The sequence below is a fragment of the Sus scrofa genome, chromosome X (assembly GCF_000003025.6).
Source record: "Sus scrofa isolate TJ Tabasco breed Duroc chromosome X, Sscrofa11.1, whole genome shotgun sequence".
Lineage (NCBI taxonomy): Eukaryota > Metazoa > Chordata > Mammalia > Artiodactyla > Suidae > Sus > Sus scrofa.
The window spans coordinates 115211365-115232663 of NC_010461.5; the positions used below are offsets into that span (position 1 = coordinate 115211365).

General features: G+C 37.4%; 2 protein-coding genes across 2 annotated transcripts in view; one reads left to right on the forward strand and one right to left on the reverse strand.

Moving 5' to 3' along the window:
- Positions 1-21299, forward strand: part of LOC100524727 (melanoma-associated antigen 10-like) — a 136505-nt gene that overhangs the window by 42918 nt on the left and 72288 nt on the right. Inside the window, exon 6 of the mRNA XM_021080569.1 lies at positions 1549-11943. The gene's annotated coding sequence lies outside the window, so the exon portion shown is untranslated. The remainder of the gene's footprint in view (positions 1-1548; positions 11944-21299) is intronic.
- CDR1 (cerebellar degeneration related protein 1) lies at positions 10611-11830 on the reverse strand. The gene is given in 5 exon segments (XM_021079876.1): positions 10611-10644; positions 10646-10740; positions 10742-11197; positions 11268-11579; positions 11717-11830. Coding segments are annotated over 5 exon segments (1011 nt in total).

The following is a 21299-nucleotide window of genomic DNA, read 5'->3' on the forward strand; positions in this document are numbered from 1 at the left end:
TGAGTCTGTTACCTTTAAAGCGATTTTGGGATTCAGGCTTCATAATGCCTTAGTATTTAATCTATTGACTTAAAATTGAGGGAAATAATTCATTTAAAGTGATTTCCCTCCAGTGATCAGTTGTTCTTTAGTTGTAGCTCTTCATCTTGTATTTAACCTGAAAATCCGCTGATATATATACATATAATAGTGCCTGAAACGTAGCCCTGAAACATGAAGTTATTACTTCATGCACACGTGTTTGCATACACACACACACTTTTTATTACAAAAATTTTCAAACCTATAGAGAAATACAGTAATGCCATGAATGCCTACCTACCAATCACCTGGATTTAACAATTAACATTTCTCCATAGAATAAATTACTGATTACATAACATGTCTATTTACTTCAGCTCTCCCTCCCCAAGTGACTATTTGCCTATATTACCACAGTTTCAATGTTACATCTAATAGATGCAATAGTAATCGCCTAATCTCATCGAGTGGCCAACTTATATTCAGATTTCTCCTGTTGTACCAAAACTAAGCCACTATTTATTAATCATGAATGAGGCTGTTGTCAGAAGATCAGAGATCTGAGAACTTGGTACTGTCACTCAGTTGATAAAAGCCGCAGTCGATTGGTAGCAGAACAGAACCTAACCCAGCAAAATGCATAGTAATTATTTTTCATTTGGAAACACTCCCCGCCTCACTCATGTCTGGAGAAACTGGGTACCAACTGAAATCAACTCAAGACCCCAACTTGGTCATCTTGGGGCTCTGATTCTACCAGAAACTCGGTGGCTCTAGTACAGAGGGCTAAAAACATTGAGAGAGGCCTTGAGATATTCTTGCAGGTAGATAGTTATTCCAATACCATTTATTGAGTAGTCCACCCTTTCCTCAGTAGCTTAAAACAACACCACAGAACTATGAAAAGAATGAAAAAGTATCTGACAATTTTTTTAATTTCTTATTTTTATTTTTATATTATTTTTATTATCTTAAGGAGGGGAAGGTTTTTTCAAAGCAAGACATGAAACATTTGACTACATAAATATTTGAAAGAGCTTTATGGCAAAAGACAAAATTGAACAGTAAATGACAGGCTTGGGGAAAGTGTTTGCAAGAGAGAATTAAAAATAAGAGTCCCCTGTTACGCTGATAGTGCCTACAAATCAGTAAGAAAAACATTAAAAAGTGGGCAAAGGATATGAACAGACAATTTAAAGATGAAGAAATAGAAACGGCTCACCAGATGGAAAGATGATTAAAAGAAATGAAAATTGAAACGAAAATGAGGTACCTTGTAACTCACCTTCTGCTCAGCATAAATTGCAAAGGCTGATAATATTTCACACTGGTGAACATATGGGGGAAAAGGACTCTTCACCCACTGTCAGTGAGCTTGCGAACTGGTACAGCCTTTGCGAGGGCAATTTGGCATATATTTTTATTGTTATTCCACACTTCTCTTCTCCTCACTAGCACATAAGCTACTTGTGCAGACTGCTTCTGCTACAGACTCACTTCCTATTTTTGTGTCTGTTTTCTTCCTAGGTGGTGATACTTGTTCTCGTCTTCTCAGCCTGGCAGCCTGCCCTTGACTCCTGAGTTCTGTGAGCCCTTCAAAACTGCAAGTCATTCTCAAAAGAAATTTGGGTTTACCTAGTGTGCACCTTTGAGAGTTTGGGAACAGTATGCAAATTCAAGTTACCCTCATGTTTTCTCGCTATCTGGTTTCTCTGCCTATCGTTCCCTCTGCGCATGTGTAGTCATACAAAACAATTTTTGGCCTTGTTATTTGTCCTGTGAATGTTGGCATTTGCTTCTTATACAGTAGAAATTAGCGTTGTATATTTGTCAGTGATATAAAACTTTCAATAACTGTAAGTCTATATAAGTTGGGTAAGAATATCATCCAAGCAAAGAAAAGAACCAAGAAGGTAGATGATAGAAATGCAAGAGAAGAGGAGAGGACAAGAAAGGTGGTGTCTCTAGCAAACAGAATGAGGGGTCCTGAAATGCTTGCTAATGGGGAAACCAAGACCTCTGCGGGGCATTTATTTTGGTATTAATGAGTCAGTCAAGAAAAATAAGAAAGCTATTAGGGTCAGTGTGCCAAGGGGCACACTAGAATCATTAAGAAAAATCATACATAACTCCAAATGCCAAAATAGAGAAAATGAAAAGAGATTTGTGTTTGTGGCTTCTAAAACAGAGAAGGCTGAATGGGCCTCTTTGCCTCATCTGCCAGCGAGCCTAGCAAAAAATGCAAATTTAAATTTTGATCGGGATGGAAAATTGTAACATTCATCGTGAGTAACGCGTGGTTGGACAGGTTTAAGAAACACCAGGGTGTGTATGAAAAGAAGTGGCTGGCAGAGGAAGCCGACCGTGAAGCTGCCGCGGACTGTCCTGGATACCCGAAGAAACTGATGGAGAAAAATCGCTATTTGCCTGAAGAGGTCTTCAGTGCTGATGAAACAGTCCTGTTCTAGAAGCGCATGGCTACTTGCACATTTATTGCGAAGGATGAGAAAAAGACCTGAGGCTTCGAGCCTGGAAAAGATAAGCTCAAAGTTCTGCTTTGTTCCAGTGCTTCTGGTGACTTTCTGATTAAACCGCTGTTGCTTCACAGATTCCACATTTCTTGCCCTCTTAAAAGAAATTGCCAGAAACACTTTTCTGTGTACATGAAGGGAAACCATAAAATATGGATCACTGAGAAATTCCTGTTGGACTGGCTTTTGAAGTGTTTTGTTCCTGAGGTTAAACAGTATTTAAACCCAAAACATCTTGAATTCGAGGTGTAACTGATTCTGGACACGGCTCCCACTGACAAAAGCATGATCCTTGTATTAAAGGCAGCTGTATTCCCCCCAGTACATCTCCACTCTTTCCACCCTTGCACCTGGGAGTGTATTTGATTGACTACCTGGCAAATCTTACGAGAGAGACACCAGAAATTACCGTGGAAATAGCTTGGTAAAATTTCTCCATTTGTAACACTTTGATACTAGTAGGAGAATCAGTGAGAGAGAGAAAATGATCAACCCTTAACGGAGACTGGCAGCAACTTTGGAATGAAGTTGTAAGTGATTCTGAAGCTTTCCTTCCAGTGCCTGAAGAAATTGAAATTTTGGTAGCATCTGCAGAACATACGGGTGGTGACGGATTCGAAGACAGTGAATTAAGTGACGTTGCTGAACTGTTAGATTCTCACCCTCAGAAGATGGTTGAGAAATATTTCAGAGATGGGATCCCATCAAAAGTTGATGAAAGATGTCAGCGTAGATTACCTTCTAGAACTCAAAGAATGTGGAAGCACCCACTCCGCAAATCAAATTGTCATGGTGATTCACAGGAAAGAGATCCTTCGCTGGAATATTTATTGACCTACAGGCAAGGCTCAAATGATTACTCACAACCTTATAAAGCAGTAATAAGAAACCTCCAAACAAAGGCCAGTAAGTGTTTTCTCTGCTTGCCTCAACAGGGAGAAGAGGCTGTACTACCGGGCTGTGTCACTCAAGCCCTTGCCCAAAAAAGCAGGCACAAGGGCCTCACACTGATGCTTGAACCTGGGGATTCAGACTCTGGCAGCTCTGATGATGAGTGATGATCCGTGTGCCGAAGAATGAGAGTGAAGCAGGACACTGAGTTTACTCAGATCCAGACAAAACCCTGTCACTGCTGTGATGATCAGCATTTTCACTGATGCATGATGTTTCTCACTTTGAGATCAGAGAGAAATAGAAATTAATTGCCCTGTCATCACTATGACTAATGTAAAATTAGTAAAATGCCACCCGAAGTCACTTGACGTAGTGTTTTATTTCAATGAACTAACCAATTGCCTGAGCTTTCATAATTATTCCCTGCCCTGCCCCAGTTTCCCCCTAAACTCTTCAATTCCTCCAACACACATTCCCCTGGAATGAGGGTTTCAGGAACTTGACTCTAGGACCTAAGGAGGGGGCTACTCTACTTGATCGTAAAATTTGATTTTTGTACTCTTAATCCTGAAGTTTATATTTTATTCTGTTTAAGCTTAAGTTGCTCTCTCAACAGAAAGGATCTAAATCTTCTCCTTTTAATTAGCCTGGTGCAATTTAATTTGTTTTCCAGCAACAGTATAAGGTCCTGAAAGGCATGGTTGGTCCCGGAAGGCAGTGCCTTTATAATGGGTTCCTGGATTTACTTTGGTACCTAATCAAGGAGGAGAAGCTGCTAGAGTTCATTTCCATCCATCTTTTCTGTTGTCATATCTGGTCTTTCTGGTGATTTGAATGGTTGAATATTTTCCAGGAAAGGAATATGGAAACTTTGTCTTCCCTAAAGATGGTAGAAACCCAATAATTTTCCCCCCAGCATGGTGGTCTGGAATGATAGGGTACCTGTATCTGAGTTTGAAGTGATCAGAGTAAAGGAAAAAAATACAAAAGTTAAGAGGGCTTGTGTGCGTAGTTACAGTGGAGATTGCGTTCTTGAGCATATGTTCAAAAGAGGCACATCAGAGTTGAAAACCCATTACAGGTGATAGGGATCTAGTGACTTCACCACGGTGCCAGGGGAGCTTACATTCCTCTCTAAGCCACAGCAGTTTTCAACACTGACTGCCCATCAAAATCATTATGGGGAGCTTCAGAAAATACAGGTTACTGGGACCTGCCCTGGACATGTTGAATTAGGGATGAGGCCTGTTGGGTCGGTCGCTGTTTCTTTTGAAAGCTCCTCAAGTGATTTTTTTTTTTTTAAATACAGCCTTGGCTGCAAACCCCTGCTCTATGTCTCAACATAATTATGGTAGACAATGTAATCCTAATGGTTGTGGGCCTAAGGGCTAGGAGATGTTAATTCCAGGTTTCCGCTCTGCCACTCGCACAATGGATGGAATTATTCAAATCACCCTACTTTTTATCTGTCAAATGAGAGAAGAGGCCCACTTGGTGTCGGATATCCTTCTATCTCTGGCATCGTTACCTTGAGAAAAAGGTGCATCAACCTCATTGGTTGATTTTGAGAGTTCTAAGCCTTTTCACAGAGACCAAAGTAAGTAGTAGTATTACTGTATTGCATTCTTACTATTTTCAAAATTGTTGTTGCGGTTCAAGCTCTACCATGTTTTAATCCCTCTCGGAAAAGAGAGTTAGGCATTGATGCCATAGAAAAGAGGGAAACTGGAGTTCCCGTCATGGCTCGATGGTTAATGAATCCGACTAGGAACCATGAGGTTGCAGGTTCCATCCCTGGCCTCGCTCAATGGATTAAGGATCCGGCATTGCCATGAGCTCCGATTAGACTCCTAGCCTAGGAACCTCCATATGCCATGGGTGTAGCCCTAGAAAAGGCAAAAAGACAAAACAAAAGAAAGAAAGAAAAAAGGGAAAACAATATATCAAGTCCCTGAAAGGAAAGATAGAGAGTACTTCCTGTGAGGTTTTTGTGTGTTTTCTTTCAATGTGATATTGCTCTTTTTCTTCTGAGTTATAGAGTCTGCATTAGGTATAGAATGCATAGATATTGAGTAAAGCACTTTAACATTTGTATCTATTTTTTCATAAACCAAAGCAGAGAACTCTGTGTTACTGTTTCAAGGTTCCATGCATAATTGGTGTACTCTTAATCATACCTCAAGGTAAATATTTTTAAGTTAATGATGGTTTTACCAGCATAATCAGTACTTCTGTATGCCTTTAAAGAATGTGGTTTCCTGATAATTTTACCATTTATTGAGGTTATTGTTTTGGTAACTTCTTCTGTCTTAATTTGACCAGGATTAGGGAAATCACATTTTAAATTTAATAGCATCAACCAGGAACTGTTAATATAAAGTAATACAATGGGAAACTGACTATTGTATGATTTTGGTTGTGGTAGGAATGCCTAGACTTTGGCCTGATATATGGAAACCTTTGTTTAGGGCCTAGGCCATTCGAAATAAAATATTGGGATAAATCTAATTCTTATTTAAGGCAATATTCAGTTACAATAATCTAAGATGTATCCTTGATGAGAGTAAAAGAACATTTTAATATGGTCGAGTTTAACAAGTCACCGAACCTAGAGGAGGATGTGAAAGTTGGTGTAAGCTAAGTAGCAGAAATGGAAGTTAATAACCATAGTACCATGTACAAAGGTTTTTCTTTTTCCTTTTTAAAGTTAAGAATAGTCTGCAAAATTGAAAAACTGAAATTTCTTTTAGTATATTTTATACACAATTTGAGTGGAAAGAATCTCTGTGGTCAAATGGTTCAGGTAAACTCTTGTATCACTATTATGAAGTGCAGAGAAATTTCCTCCTTTATAGACGTATTTAACACTGAGCAAAAGGAAAAAAGGGTAGAAAGGACAGCCCAGGTTGCTGAAATTTGTAGAAAATATTAGAAAACTGGCATTACATTTAAAAAGAGCTTTTGTTTGCTTAAAATCTTTTAGGATCAAAATGCAGAGATGGCTTTTTAAACTACACATTTGGATTACATAGCTGCTGGCTCCTGAATGCTAATAAAGGGCTTCTACAGCGCGTATGGTCTAAAACCCTGCCTGGACCATGTCTGTGTTGTGAAAGACATTTCTCACTGAACTTTACATAGTTTTAGTACCTTTCAGTGGCTTTTCATGTCAGTTGTTATGGTTGTTTTTCTATGAATTCAGAAATAAACATGGCGTGCTATGAACAGAGTGTATATCTTCTCGGGAACCATACAGTCAAATAGAAAATGGGTGAAAGGATAGTAGTGCAATTCATTAGCATGAATAACCAATATTGAAAAACTAAACATGAATCTGTTGTGCTGGAGACATTGCATTTCATCTTTCTTGCATCACTCCTTAAAGCCAAGGACATAATTAACACATCACTGCAAACACGTAGAGTCTGCTCTTGATGAACTGGCAATGGTACGATGAGTGCCCTAATGACAAGAACATGGGGCTTTGAGTGAGGGCTTTGCTACTGGCTTCTTGTTTGCCCTGGGCTGGAAACTCCCTCTCTTTGGGTGAGTGGTACTTAGCCCTGGCAGTATAACCCTTGGTCTCCTGGGATGTGAGAAGCCAGCATGAGGCCTAGGCTTTGGAATCGGGCAGACCTGCCCTGCCTGGTTTCAATCCTCCCCCTGCCAATTACCAGCTATATAATCGTGGCCATGTTTGTTTTTAACCATTTCGAACTTGGGTTTCTCATCTGTAAAACAGGGCTGAAGATACTTGCATTATGGGATTGCTATGAGATTGTATGAAATGTTTAGTACAGTGCCTGGCACATAGTAAAGTGCTCAGTAAATTGTTGCTATTGTTATTATTATAACATGAACAAGCATGCTAGAAGTAGAATATGACAGTTTGCTCCCGTCTTTGCAGAATTTTAATATTTTGATATTTTATCTCATTTCCCTCAAGATAAGTTATGCACGATGGTTTCAAGAAGAGAGAAAGAATAAAAAATGATGTTAAATGTTTTTCTTTGTTTGCTTATGAGTGATACCAAAAACAGTAATTCCTTCACCCATGTTACTTGACCTGTACTTCCTTGACCTGGAGTGATTTTATATTTATAATGTGGTTATCATTGCATGATATTTATCTATGTAGCCACGAGAGGTAAGGACTTTTTCACACAGATGTAGTCCTATTCTTTAGAAAACGATCCATCCACTTGGTTCCACTCTTAAGATAATTAAGTTGCTCTGTGCTAAGGGGAGCCAAAGATAAAGCTATATAGGACCTACTTTGCTTAAACCATAAAGTTATTAGCTCAGCTTCTTTTGAGAGAAATTGGATGTGTCAGTAATCTTCCTAGGTGAGGACAAGACTATTTCTCATAACTAGCTTCTGAACTTCTCAAATTTCATGTATGCTGCGACGGCATTCAAGAAGTTTGAAATAGTGGTATTCAGAAGGCTGAGTATTCATCATAACTCTAGCGCTGTATCTGCTGAGCAAGAGAAGTGCACCACCTTAATTTCACTGTAGTGGCCTCATAATTCACATCCTAGTCCTTTAAGTGTTTTAACTTGCAGTCTCTGGTGTTCTGGTATATATCTGGTAGTCTTTGGCATTCAGTATCTTGCCGCTTGACTAACTTTCCTTGTGCACAGTTCTGATTCTGGCACGTCCTTGTTCAAAAATCATCAGTGGCTGTCCCTTGTGTATATATTCCACTACTTAACCTTTAAATCCAGGCCCAACCCCAGCATACCTTGACCAGTTTTACCTGCCAGTGTTCTCTTTTATGCAATATATGTGACAGTGCCTGTCTTTCTTAGCACTAAAGATCTTCAGCCCATAGCTCAATCTTGATCTCTTAAGCTTGTCACTTAGTCTCTGATGGCTAAGATCAGAAATCACCTGGAGCCAGAGTGTCTGAGATGAGCCTAGCAAGCTGTCGTCACCTTCCTGTTCTCCATCATTGCAAAGATCTGGAGTTGGCTCTTGATTAATTGGCAGTGGTATGAGTTCCATAATGACAAGAACATGAGACTTAGAGTGAGGGCTTTGCTACTGGCTTCTTGTCTGCCCTGGGCAGAGAACTCTCTCTCTTTGGGTGAGCGATGCTTAGTCTTGGCAGGATAACTCCAGTCTGTAGGGGTGAGTTTCTTGAATTTTCATTTTAAGCTTCCAACCTACTAAATGAGGGCATCCTCACTGAACCTTATCCCCCTGGGCTGGGGCCTTGAATGCTACCCACTTAATTTGGGGTCTGAATACAAATCTCCTATATAATTGATTGGAGAGCTAAACTCCATTCTTAGGTTCTTGCCAGTTTCATGTCCTGAATATCATCACATACGTAAGTATCTTTATTTACTATTGGGCTTCAAGTTGCTCTATCCATTCTTTTGCATGTGAATGCTCGCCTGGAATGTACTTAAGTTTACCATGCTCTAGATTTGGCATCTAGAGCTGCGCCTGACAAACTAAGACTCTTGGGCCAAACTGACTTCCGTATTATCTATGGCTGCACTACAGTTGTAGAATTGAGTAGTTGCAACAGAGACTGTATGGCCTGACAAACTTTAAATATTTACTACCTGATCCTTTACAGAAAACTTCTGCTGACCTCCCCCCCCCATCTAAAGCCAAGTTGTTTTCCTGGCTATGTCATTTCTTAATTCTTTGATAATTCCTCATTCCCATGCTGTTAATCAATACATACCCGGAATTCCAGTTCATTGAGACTATGAAGTAGGTTCCAACCCACCGAAGCTACTTACTTTCAATTGAATTTTCTTGCTTCCTCTTTGTCATATTCCTAAAAAGTCCTTTCCCTGTGTTCTACTTTTAGTGAAAGAGATGCCATAGTCATAAAGACTATTAGAGTAGTCTTATGATATGTCTTTTAATGTCACATTAGGTCCTAATATGAAAGTCTTTTAACATTTCCAGTATTTTTCAACATGACCTTCCAATAGCTCTAAGATTAGGCCTTTGAATTCTTTAGTGTCTCTGTCATCAGGTTGTCTGAGCTCTATATTTTCTGACATATCCAATTGCCATCTCTTCTAAATGTTACAATATCTATGTCTTTTACTCTCTGGCTTGCAGCATGTCCATTGCCAGTGTTTTCTAATCGCCTCAATATTGGGGGTAATTAAAAGTCTAGGTCTTCTTATATCTCCCCAAATCAATCAATCAAGTCCCCAGTCTTGTTTTTCAGAGTCCAAAGTTATAACTTCCAATTTGTCTATGTCCCAATCCTCCAGTGTATCCTAGATACAGGTCTTCTGGAGTCCCTGTATTTCATTGTGTCCAAGTCTAGCTCTTCTAATATCTTACAGCACATAGATAGTTCAGTTCCTACAACTTACAGTGTCTCCTAAATCCTCATTTACAATGTTTTGTCATTAGAAGTTCCTGTGATGCCCAAGTCTTTCAATATCTCTAAGAACTTGGTCTTCTAACATTCAACATCCCCAATGTCTCAATAGCTATGTCTCTTAATATCCTGATCTTTTAATTTTCAGGGCTGTCAACATCCTTGACTTCCAGAAACAAGAAAATTACATCTTCTAAAAACTCTTTTTAACATGAAAATATCAATATCCAGGTTTTCCAGTGTCTCCCAATATACAGGGCTTCTGATTTTAAGGTTTCTAAATGTTTCGATCGTCTCTTGTTCATATCTTCCAATATTTAGGGCTTTTAAGGTAAAGGACTTGCAGTGTCTCTAGTGTTCAGGACCTCCAGCACCCAAGCCTTTCAATATCCATTAATTTTGACACCCAGGGCCCCCAAAGTCTCCAGTGTGTAGAATATCAAATGTCCTCAAAATCTAGGGCTTCCACTGTCTCCAACATCCTGTGCTTCCAATGTCTCCAATATCCAGGGTTTCTGATGGCGCCAGTGTCAAGGTCTTCCAGTGACTCCAGGTCTTCCAGCAATTCCAAGTCTTCCAACAACATCAAGGTCTTCCAGCTAACCCAGTCTTCCAGAAATCTATGTCTTCCGGACAATCCATGTCTTCCAGGAAATCCAGTCTTCCAGCAATTATATGTCTTCCACAAAATCCATAGCTTCCAGGAAAATCCACGTCTTCCAGAAAATCCATGTCTTCCAACAATTTCAAGGTCTTCCAGCCAATCCACGTCTTCCAGAAAAATCTATGTCTTCCGCCAAATCTAAGTCTTCCAGCTAATTTACGTCTTCCAGAAAAATCCAAGTCTTCCAGCCAATCTCTGTCTTCCAGAAAGAAATCCAGGTCTTCCACTCAGTCCATGTCTTCCGGAGAAATCTGTGTCTTCCAGAAAAATCCAGGTCTTCCAACCAACCCACGTCTTCCATCAAATCCAGTCTTCCAGTGCATTTATGTCTTCCAGACAAAAATCTATGTCTTCCACTGAATCCAGGTCTTCCGGTAAATCTACGTCTTCCAGAAAATTCATGTCTTCCACTAAATTCAGGTCTTCCAGCAAATTTATGTCTTCCTAGAGATTGTCTTCCAGAAAAATTCATGTCTTCCAGCAAATCTGTGTCTTCCAAATAATCCAGGTCTTCCGGACAATTCGGGTCTTCCTGAAAATCCATGTCTTCCAGAAAAGCCATGTCTTCCAGGAAATCCATGTCTTCCAATGACCTCCAAGTCTTCCAGAAAATCCATGTCTTCCATCAAATTCACGTCTTCCATCAAACCCACGTCTTCCAGAAAATCCACGTCTTCCATCAAATCCATGTCTTCCAGAAAATCCACGTCTTCCAAGAAATACGTCTTCCATCAAATTCATGTCTTCCAGCCTACCCATGTCTTCCAGAAGATCCAAGTCTTCCAACAAAGTCACGTCTTCCAAAAAATCCATGTCTTCCAACAAAGGTGCATCTTCCAGAAAATCCATGTCTTCCAACAAACCTGTGTCTTCCAGAAAATCCATGTCTTCCCACAAAACCATGTCTTCCAGAAAATCCACGTCTTCCAAGAAGGGTGCGTCTTCCGGAAAATCCACGTCTTCCAACAAAGGGTGCGTCTTCCGGAAAATCCACGTCTTCCAACAAAGGGTGCGTCTTCCGGAAAATCCACGTCTTCCAACAAAGGGTGCGTCTTCCGGAAAATCCACGTCTTCCAACAAAGGGTGCGTCTTCCGGAAAATCCACGTCTTCCAACAAAGGGTGCGTCTTCCGGAAAATCCACGTCTTCCAACAAGGTGCGTCTTCCAACAAAGGGTGCGTCTTCCAGAAAATCCATGTCTTCCAACAGTGCCATGTCTTCCAGAAAATCCATGTCTTCCTACACCTCCAGGTCTTCCAGCATCTCCAGGGCTTCCAGCATCTGCTCGTCTTCCAGCATCTCCTCGTCTTCCAGCATCTCCTCGTCTTCCAGCATCTCCACGTCTTCCAGCATCTTCATGTCTTCCAACAACAACTCAGTCTTCCAAAAGTAGGCTCAATATCCACGTCTTCCAATGTCTCCAGTGTACTGGTCTTCTAACATTCAGGTCTTCTGGTGTCTACGATATCCAGGTATTTTAAAATGTTCCGTAATCCAGGTCTTCTGACCTTTCCCCAGGTCCAGACTTTTCCAAATTAGTCTTCCCAAGGCTGAGCCTTTCCATGTTCAGATTATTCCATAGACAAGTCTTCCAGTTCAAATATTCCTGCTTCTAGTAGAATTAGCTTCAAAAATTTTTGAATAGGGCATCCCTTCTTTATAGACTAGATCTTATGGATCAACTGTACTGAAGCTTAATAGTGTTTTTTGCTACTAGGAAATGTATATTCACTCTTTACAACTTTAAAAAATAGTGTTCATAATACAGCTTCTGTGGAATAAATGCACAGATGGTATTACTGTGATGAATTTTGCTAATTTACTAATGCTCATATTTTTATACAGTCAACTCTGTTTAGGTACAAGTGAAATTTTTATTTTAATGATAAAAACTCCTATTTAGAGACTATTATTTTAGACAAAGCTAACATAGAGTGTATTTGTCCAGTGTTTATAACATCATTTTTTGTTGTTTGGTCTTATGAGACAATAATAATAACAACAACAACGATAACATTAACATAGCATTTGCTACGTCCAGGCACTGCTCTAAGGTCCTTACATGCGTCAACTTATCCTTACATGCATCAGCTTATTTAATCTTCACAAGAACCCATTGAGGTAGGTACTATCATCCCTGTTTTACAGATGAGGAAACTGGCACACACAGAGGTGAAATAACTTGTCCAAAGTACACAACCAATAAAATTCAGCACTAGGATATGAACCCAACTAGCTTGTTTCCAGAGTCCATGACCCAGCCATAATATCTGCTGTTGAAAATCAAGATGAGAATTACAGGATCTGAAGTTTGATTGCTCCTGTTTTATGTATAAACTATTATAATATCTTATATATAAATCATATATATATATATATCCTGTGACTTATCAGAACCTATTTGTGCTCGCAGATCTCATTCCTCATCTATCTACTATCATTTCCTTGCTTGTGTATATGAAACTAGGCACAAACACTTCCTGATATAATTCTCAGTTTAGGCAGAAATAATATAAGGGAGCACTGAATGCAAGTACCCTTTGCTTTAGAATCATATTCATGGCTCCTTGCTTTGAGTACAGATGCTTAGAATTTAAATCTCCCACCTACTTTAATCCCTTATCACTGACCATTATCCAGTTTGTACCTTAGTATCTAGACTACCTGCAGTTAGTTTGTTTCTGACCTCAGGATCCACCTGCTTCTTTAAATATCACTGGCCTGCTGGATTCCTGACCACTGCCTTGTGTCTGCGTAACTCCCAGTATCCTGACCTAGAGAACTACTTTGATTCTCCAAGTCTCAGCTTCTACCAGGTGCTTCCGGAAACATTGCTACCTGTGCCTCTGGCTGACATGACAAGCATAAATGCTACATAATGAAATTATGCTTAGGCAAGGGATCTCTAAAGATCTAGAATCAACTATACTGTAAAACAAATTTAACAATAATAATAATTGTAATACCTTCCCAATGTCTAATGATTTAGTTTCTGAAGTGCTATCATTCATTCATTCACTCAACAGATATTTATTGAGCATCAGCGGTGTGCCAGCCATATATTAATGGAGCTTAAAATCACTTGGGAGGAAACAGACAATGTACAGATAACTGAACAGTTATTTATTAGTTGTTGTAAGGCCATGAAGGAAAAGTAAGTTACGGATGTTCTTGAGTCTGCAAAGTTAAGGAAAGCATTCCTGAGTGAGTAACACTGATAGTGACTGAAGGATCTATTTTCTCAATTGATTATCAAAATAGCCTTGTGACTAAGATAAGACATATGTTTTAATATCAGTTTCACGTAATTAGGTTAAACAAGTACTAAAAGCTTGGGCATGGGGTCCACATATTTTGACTTTTTTTTTTCTACTACTTCATGCTGCCTTAAAATATATAGTAAGTAAGGTTTTGGCAATATATGTCAAGGGGTATGAAAATGTTGGTACTCTTTGATTTGGTATTTTCACTTCAATGAATCTATTCAAGGAAATTATCTAAAATAGGGATAATTCTGCACAAAGATATTCCTCACACAGTTATTGGGTATAGCAAAAAACAGAAAAACCTAAGTATCTAAATTTAAGGGGATGATTAAGTAAATGTGCTATTTCCATGTGAAATATTAAAATATTTATGGTATGTTCATATTATATAATGTTAAGTGAGAAATCAGCATATAAGATTATATAAAGTATGATTGCAGGTATTTTAAATATATATAATCAGAGACAAATTATCAGAAATAAACCCATTGGAGATTGTGAAGTAATTTATCTCTAGGTGGGTAGGATGATGTGTGATTTTTGTTTACATCTTTATGTTCTTATTTTCTTCCAGAGTTCTTACAGTGTGAAAGTATTTTATATTCAGGAAAAATATTTAAATGATCATGCGCAAAAATTCGTTATTTTTTCATCTTTTTTATTATACATGTAATCAAGTTTTACTGTTGAAACACTTCAAAACATAAGTAAGCAAAGTGAAAAAATTAAAATCTCAAACTCAATACTCAGGTAATTGCTTTAAAGTTTTAGGTGTATGCTCTTCCATACTTTTTCATAGGTATGTTTATTTTCTTTTACAAAATGGAATCATACTACCTTTTTAACCTATTTTTTCCACTTAACAGTAAATTGTAAACTCTCTTTATGTCAGTAACCATGCATCTGTATTATAATTTTCATACATAACTTACTTCATCTCCTATCGGTGGGCATTACATTCTTTTCAGTTTGTTTTGTATTCTAAAAATTGCTGTGAGGAGCACATACATTGTACAAGTTGTGTAGAACACAAACTGTGTCATCCCATCTGGTGGCCTTGTACACGACTGTGTGCAAATATGTTCAAAAAGTACCTAGGATAAATTCTGAAAAGGAGAACTGCAGAGCCAAAGGATATGTGTATCTACAAAGCTTAGCACAGGAAAAAAAAATTGTAAGCAATCTAGATGTCCAACAATTGACAGTGGTTAAAATTATATTGCAACAATATGATGAAATACTATGCATCCATTTAAGTTTATGGCATAGAAGAACATATTTACTGAAATGGGAATATGTTCACAAGCTCTCAGTAGTGAAAAGAAATAGGTCATATGAAAGTATGTATAATATTCAAATTTTGTAGAAAGAGATCTATATAAATGTCCTCAGAGAAATGACCAGTAGAATGTACACTAAAATGTTAGTAGTGAAATTCCCAAGAGGAAAAAGAATAGATTTTTACACAGTGGCATATCATTTAGCAGTGAAATGAATGCACTACAACTAAACATAATAATAATATGGGTAGATTTCACTTCTATCATGTTAAATTAAGGTGTCAAGTCCCAGAAGACTATATAGAATAGGATATTCTTTTTATGTTATTCAAAATAAGTAAAACTGAAAGCTATATTATTTAGGTGTACATATATATGTGTGTGTGTATATATATATATATGGGATTACAACTATTTTATTAGAAAGCAAAGGAATAGCAATCAAATTCAGGATAATGGTCACCGAGGCTGAGGAAAGGGGGTTGGAACAGGAGAAGCTCATAGAAGTAGATGGAAGTTATTGTAGTATTTTAGTGCTCAGATTTGATGGGTGGGTGGGTATCCATTATATAATTAAAAATGGACAATTAACTAATGATTGTATGATTATTATGACAATTAAAAGAATAAGTTCATGGATAAAAATAAAAGAGGGCATGGATCAGTAAGACAGTGTGCATGGTTTACTCATAATCCAATTCCGTGCACTTGAATTTCATATTTTCTGAAGCAGTTATCTCTGGGTGGTGAGAATACATGTGCTTTTTACTCTCTTGTGTTTCTTCTCTGAATTTTCTGTAGGGAAAATACAATATTATTTTAACTGAAAGACAAGCCTCAAATTACATAGAGTATGATCTCAAATAGGTTAAAAAAATGTATAATGGGGACTGAAAAGAAAACTGTTGACACTTTAATGCCCCTGTGTGCTAAGAAATCTTAGTGCTTTTTTTCTGTTTCCTTAGTTTTTTTTTTTAAATCCAAATGTTATAGTATCAGCTTATTTTTTCTGTTACAAAATTAATAATGTTTCTATAAAAGTAAAAAGTACAGTGGTAACAAGTGAAAATATCCCTCTCCTATACCCACAGCCCAGAGACAACCATGGTTATGTATTTGCTTCGTCTCTTCCAAGTACTTTTTCTGCTTACGAGCTTGTGTTCTTGTGTGTTTTACAAAATGAAATTATCATATACTTGTTATCCTACAACTTTCTCAATCCTCATTCTTGGGATCAGTAGAAAGTTACTGTTGCAACAGCCAGTAGAATTCCATAGTAGAGTGTACTATATAATTTATTTGATTCTCTCCACGTGATAGACCTTTAGGTTGTTAACAAGGGTTTTTTTGTTTGTTTTGTTCTACTATTGCAGATAATGCTGTAAAAACATTCTTTTAAATCTATCTTTGCACATATAGAAGTATTTTCATAGGCTAATACTTTAGAAGTATAACTGCTAGATCAAAGGCTTTGAGCTAAATTGCCCTTCTGGCATGCTGGACACTATTATTCTTTTTAATTTTTGTTAGCATTTTGGATGAGAAATCAAATTTCCTTCAAGTTATCTTTGTCTAATCACCAGTAAAGTTAAACACTTTTTAATATATTTATTAGCTATTTGTATTTCTTCTGTTGGAGATTGCTTGTTCATATCCTTTACCTACTTTTCTCTTGAGTCATTTGTCTTTTTTCTTTTTTGATTTATAGGGAGATCTCTGGATATTAGAGTTGGTATCCTTTTGTCTGCTATATATTGCCTATTTCTGTCATTTGTCTTCTTGTGGTTTTTGGCACAAATTTTAATTATGTAAAAAGGCTAACATTTTTATTTTTATTTTTGTCTTTTTTTAGGGTCAAATCCACAGCATATGGAAGTTACCAGGCTAGGGGTCAAATCTGAGCTGTAGCTGCCAGCCTACACCACAGCCACAGCAATGCCGGACTGAGCTGCATCTGCAACCTACACCTCAGCTCACAGCAACGCTAGATCCTTAACCCACTGAGTGAGGCCGGGAATCAGACCCACATCCTCATGGATACTAGTCGGGTTCTTAACCCTCTGAGCCACAACGGGAACTCCAGGCTAACATTTAAGTCTTTCTTTTGTAGTTTCTTGGTTTTGTCTTATATTTAGATAGGCTTCTATATCCCAAGATTATAAAAATATTCCCCTATATTTTCTTCTAATGTTTTATATATTTTTATTGCTTAATGCTTTAATCCCTGTGGAATTGATATTTGTGGTATGTATGGTGGACAATGCATGTTTATTTTTGTTCAGAAGAGATAGCTAGTTTTTCTAACTTGCTTATTACATTATATGTGCACTGATTTTGAATTCTCTCTATGGCTATGCTTCTTATGTTTCTTTTCTGTTCGATTTTTGTCTGTTACTGAGCTAGTATCTAACTGCTTTCATTACTGTAGACATTATAATATGTTGCAAATCTGAGGGGGCTGCTACTCCTTCATTCTTCTTCTTTTTTAGAATTTACTTGGCTACTTTTGTACATTTTTTTTCCCAGATGAACTTTAGAATCAACTCGTCAACTTCCCGTAAAACAAAAAAATCCCTGGAAGTTCCATGGACCTTTTGAGTAACATGTCAAGAGTTGACAGCTTTACAGTATAGTGTTTTGCATTTATCTTGTATCTAGCCATCATATTTAACTCTGTTCTTAGCTCTGGGTATTTTTTTCCCTTGAATTCCTGGGTACACAATCATGTCCGTTGTAAATAATGAAACATTTGTCTTTTCTTTGCTAAGGTTTATATCTAATTTTTTCCTTTTTAGCACATTGGTAAAGATCTTATGACTTCTAGCACAATGCAATTTATTTGGATTAATAAAGAGCAGGCATCTTTCTCTTGTTTTTGACCTTAGTAGAAATAACCCATTATTGGAGTTCCCGTCATGGTTAATGAATCCAACTAGGAACCATGAGGTTGTGGGTTCGATCCCTGGCCTTGCTCAGTGGGTTAAGGATCCGGTGTTGCCGTGAGCTGTGGTGTAGGTTGCCGATGTGGTTCAGATCTCACATTGCTGTGGCTGTGGCATAGGCCGGTGGCTACAGCTCTGATTAGACCCCTAGCCTGGGAACTTCCATGTGCCGTGGGAGCGGCCCTAGAAAAGGCAAAAAGACAAATAAATAAATAAATAAATAAAATAAAGTAAAAACATTATTTCATTCTAAAATGTGATTGATTGCCATTTTTTCTGATAGATGCTCTTTTTCAAGTTATGGAAATGCCCTTCTGTTCCTGATTCCTGATGGACTTAGCATTTTATCAGGAATGGATAGAGAATGTTTTCAAAGGCATTTTTCGGCATCTGCCAAGGTGATAATATGATTATTCTCTTTAATCCATTAATGTATTAATAGATTTCCTAATGTTGATCTATTCTTGCATTCTTGAAGGAAAACTGACTTGGTAGTAATGTTTTGATTATGTTTATATTTTATTTAGAATATAAATATCTGTATTAACAAGTCTTCAGAGCAGTGCCTCCTTACCTTTTTCAAATCATGGCACACTGCAGTAAATGGACAAGATTGCGCACGGCAGAGGCAACTGGCTTCCTGGGCTCTGCCTGGCTGTCCCCCTACCCAAGGCCTTAAGTGATAAATGTCATACACTCAACACATCCACAGAATACCAATGTGCTAAATTAGAGCACCCTTGGAAACTCATTTATTGTTTTCCTTGGTGTAATGTTCTTTTCCTGATTTAATAGCACAATTGTGTTATGCTTATGAATGAACTTGAATTTTTCCTCTTATTTTACAGTGTAAGTAACTTAGACATAACTGTTTCCTTGAACAGTTGGTAACACTCCCCCATAAAATCATTTTTGTCCTGCTGCTTATTTGGGAGGGGAAAGGTAGAAATGTAGATCTTTCAGTTTCTTAGATGATTAGTCTGTCTAAGTTTTCTACCTCTCCTTGGGTCAGTTTTATCAATTTGTCTGTTAAACTCTTCCATTTTATCTAGATTTTCAAATGTATCGATTGGAAGTTGTACATAATATTTTCTAATGTGTCTTAATTTGCATATATATATATATATATGGCTATATCCCTTTTTAATTCTTTTCCTTAATAAGACTGTCCATAGACTTGTATATTTTATTTCCAGTTAACTTTTTAAAGAGTGTTTTTTAAAAATATCACTTTTTCTGCCTTTGTTAATTCCTTCTTTCTATTTTTTGGTTCTGTTTGATCTCTTTCTATATTATTTAAGTGAATGCATAGTTTATTTTTCAGTCTTTCTTATTTTCTATTTAATTCATTTAAATTGTAAATTTTCCTCTGAATACATATTTGTGACCGTATCTCATAGTTTTCACATGCAGTGTTATCATAGTCCTTCTTTTGTCACCTCATCTTTAGTTTTGTTTTTCTTTTTAATCCAAGGGTTCTTTAGAAGTGTGTGCGTGTGTATATATATATTTCAATGTGATGAGGTTTTAGTTGATGTTTTGTTTTGTTTTTCTATCCCCCTCTTACTATAATTTATACTGTCTCATGTTGGAGAATGTTTCCTGCATGAATTACACATTTTGGAGTATTTTATGTTCCATTATAATGCATTTTAATAAATATTCCATGGGCATCTAAAGAAAATGTATTTTCTTTTCATTTGAGTAATATTATGTCATATTTCTGCATATGAAATCAAACTTAATTGTTAATAACAATTGTGAAATATTACTAACAATTCAGATTTTATTTGCTTGATCTAAAACTTCAGATTAAAGTATGCAAAATCTCCCGGTGTTGTTGTATCAGTCTCCTATTTCCAACCTTTTTGCTTTATAACATGTGATGAGTTTTTTTTTTACTTCATATGAGAATGCCTCTCAATTCGTAATTAAACCTTTTACATAGATAACAATTCTATAATATTTCTTAATAGTTCTGTTATTTATGCATTTTTGGTTTTTTTCCTTCTTGCTCGATTATGTCCAAGCGCATTTCCTCCTTTTTCCTATATAGTGGGATAGGAGTTTGAATATCACTTCTAAGAGTAGTTGCACTGATATATATACATGTTTTACTTTTTATATCTTTTGTATTATTAAAAATGTATGTTAAAAATTGTTTAAAGTGAGCATATAACAATTTTGTAATAAAAAATAAAAGGTATTTGTTCATTCCTTTCTCGTCTTATTCTCCTTGCTTAGGCTCTCATCATCTAGATTTTATACCCTTCCACAAACCTTTCAGTCTCTCATTACATCCATCTGTCTTGTTTACTGCTACCAGATTATCTCCTTAAACTATCTATTTTCTTCATAAACTCAATTCTGAATTAAATCTAAACTTCTACACTTGATACCCAAGTCCTTCGTGACCGTCCCTCTGTAACAGTTCCTGTTCTCCACTTGACCATGGACCCCCTACTCTCATCAGGCCGTTTTTCTCATGCCCTATAAATCAGCATTTTTTTCCTTCCTTTACTTTTCATTTATTTCATTCTCTACTTTCTTCTTAAGTTTTCTCAGAGTCTTACCACCCACAAAGAGTCTAGATACCTATCTTAGAAAAGAAATTATTCTGTTGTGATAATTTTCCATTTGAAAGAACTGTATCTTCAGGGATGCAACATTCTGGTCACAAAAATAAGGGAGCAGACTTCATTTTTGACCAGAAAACTGTAAAGTATTTGATGTCTCTTGAAGAGGGACCTTTTGACTCTGTCCTAAAATGCTCTAACGTTGAGATTGATATCAACCCTCACCCCAAGCCAAAGGTTTCTGTAGACGTCTTCCTTAATAACAATGCTGGTTAACATCACCTCCCTTTAAACCTTTCCCCAGCTTCTGTAGTTTCGGAATACTCTCTAGCAGAGGATAGTCGGTCTCTCATTTCCTTGAGAGTTGTTTGGGGGATATCAGCGTTTAGGCCATGACCTTGAGCTCCTCTGGAAGTTTCTATCAACTGATTGAAGTCTGATACCTCAACAGCACCTTTGCTTCCATTTCAGTCGATGTGGCCTTTCTTATCCTAGAATGGAGCTAGGAATAGGGCCCAGAATCTTTAGGCACTGAAGAAACATTTTCGTATTGCCAAGAAATAATCAGTTATTTACAGTGCTCCCACCCCCCAAAGACAAGGTCTTTAGCATACTTTTATTTCCACTGCTGTTTCCTCCAGATCCCTCTGCCCCCAAAGTTCCTAGAGGGACGTACAACTGTACGTAATACTCTCCCCATGAGGTAGCGTTCTCTGGATCAACAAAGCTGAATTATTGGTGAACTGCCCCTGTTCTACACTCAA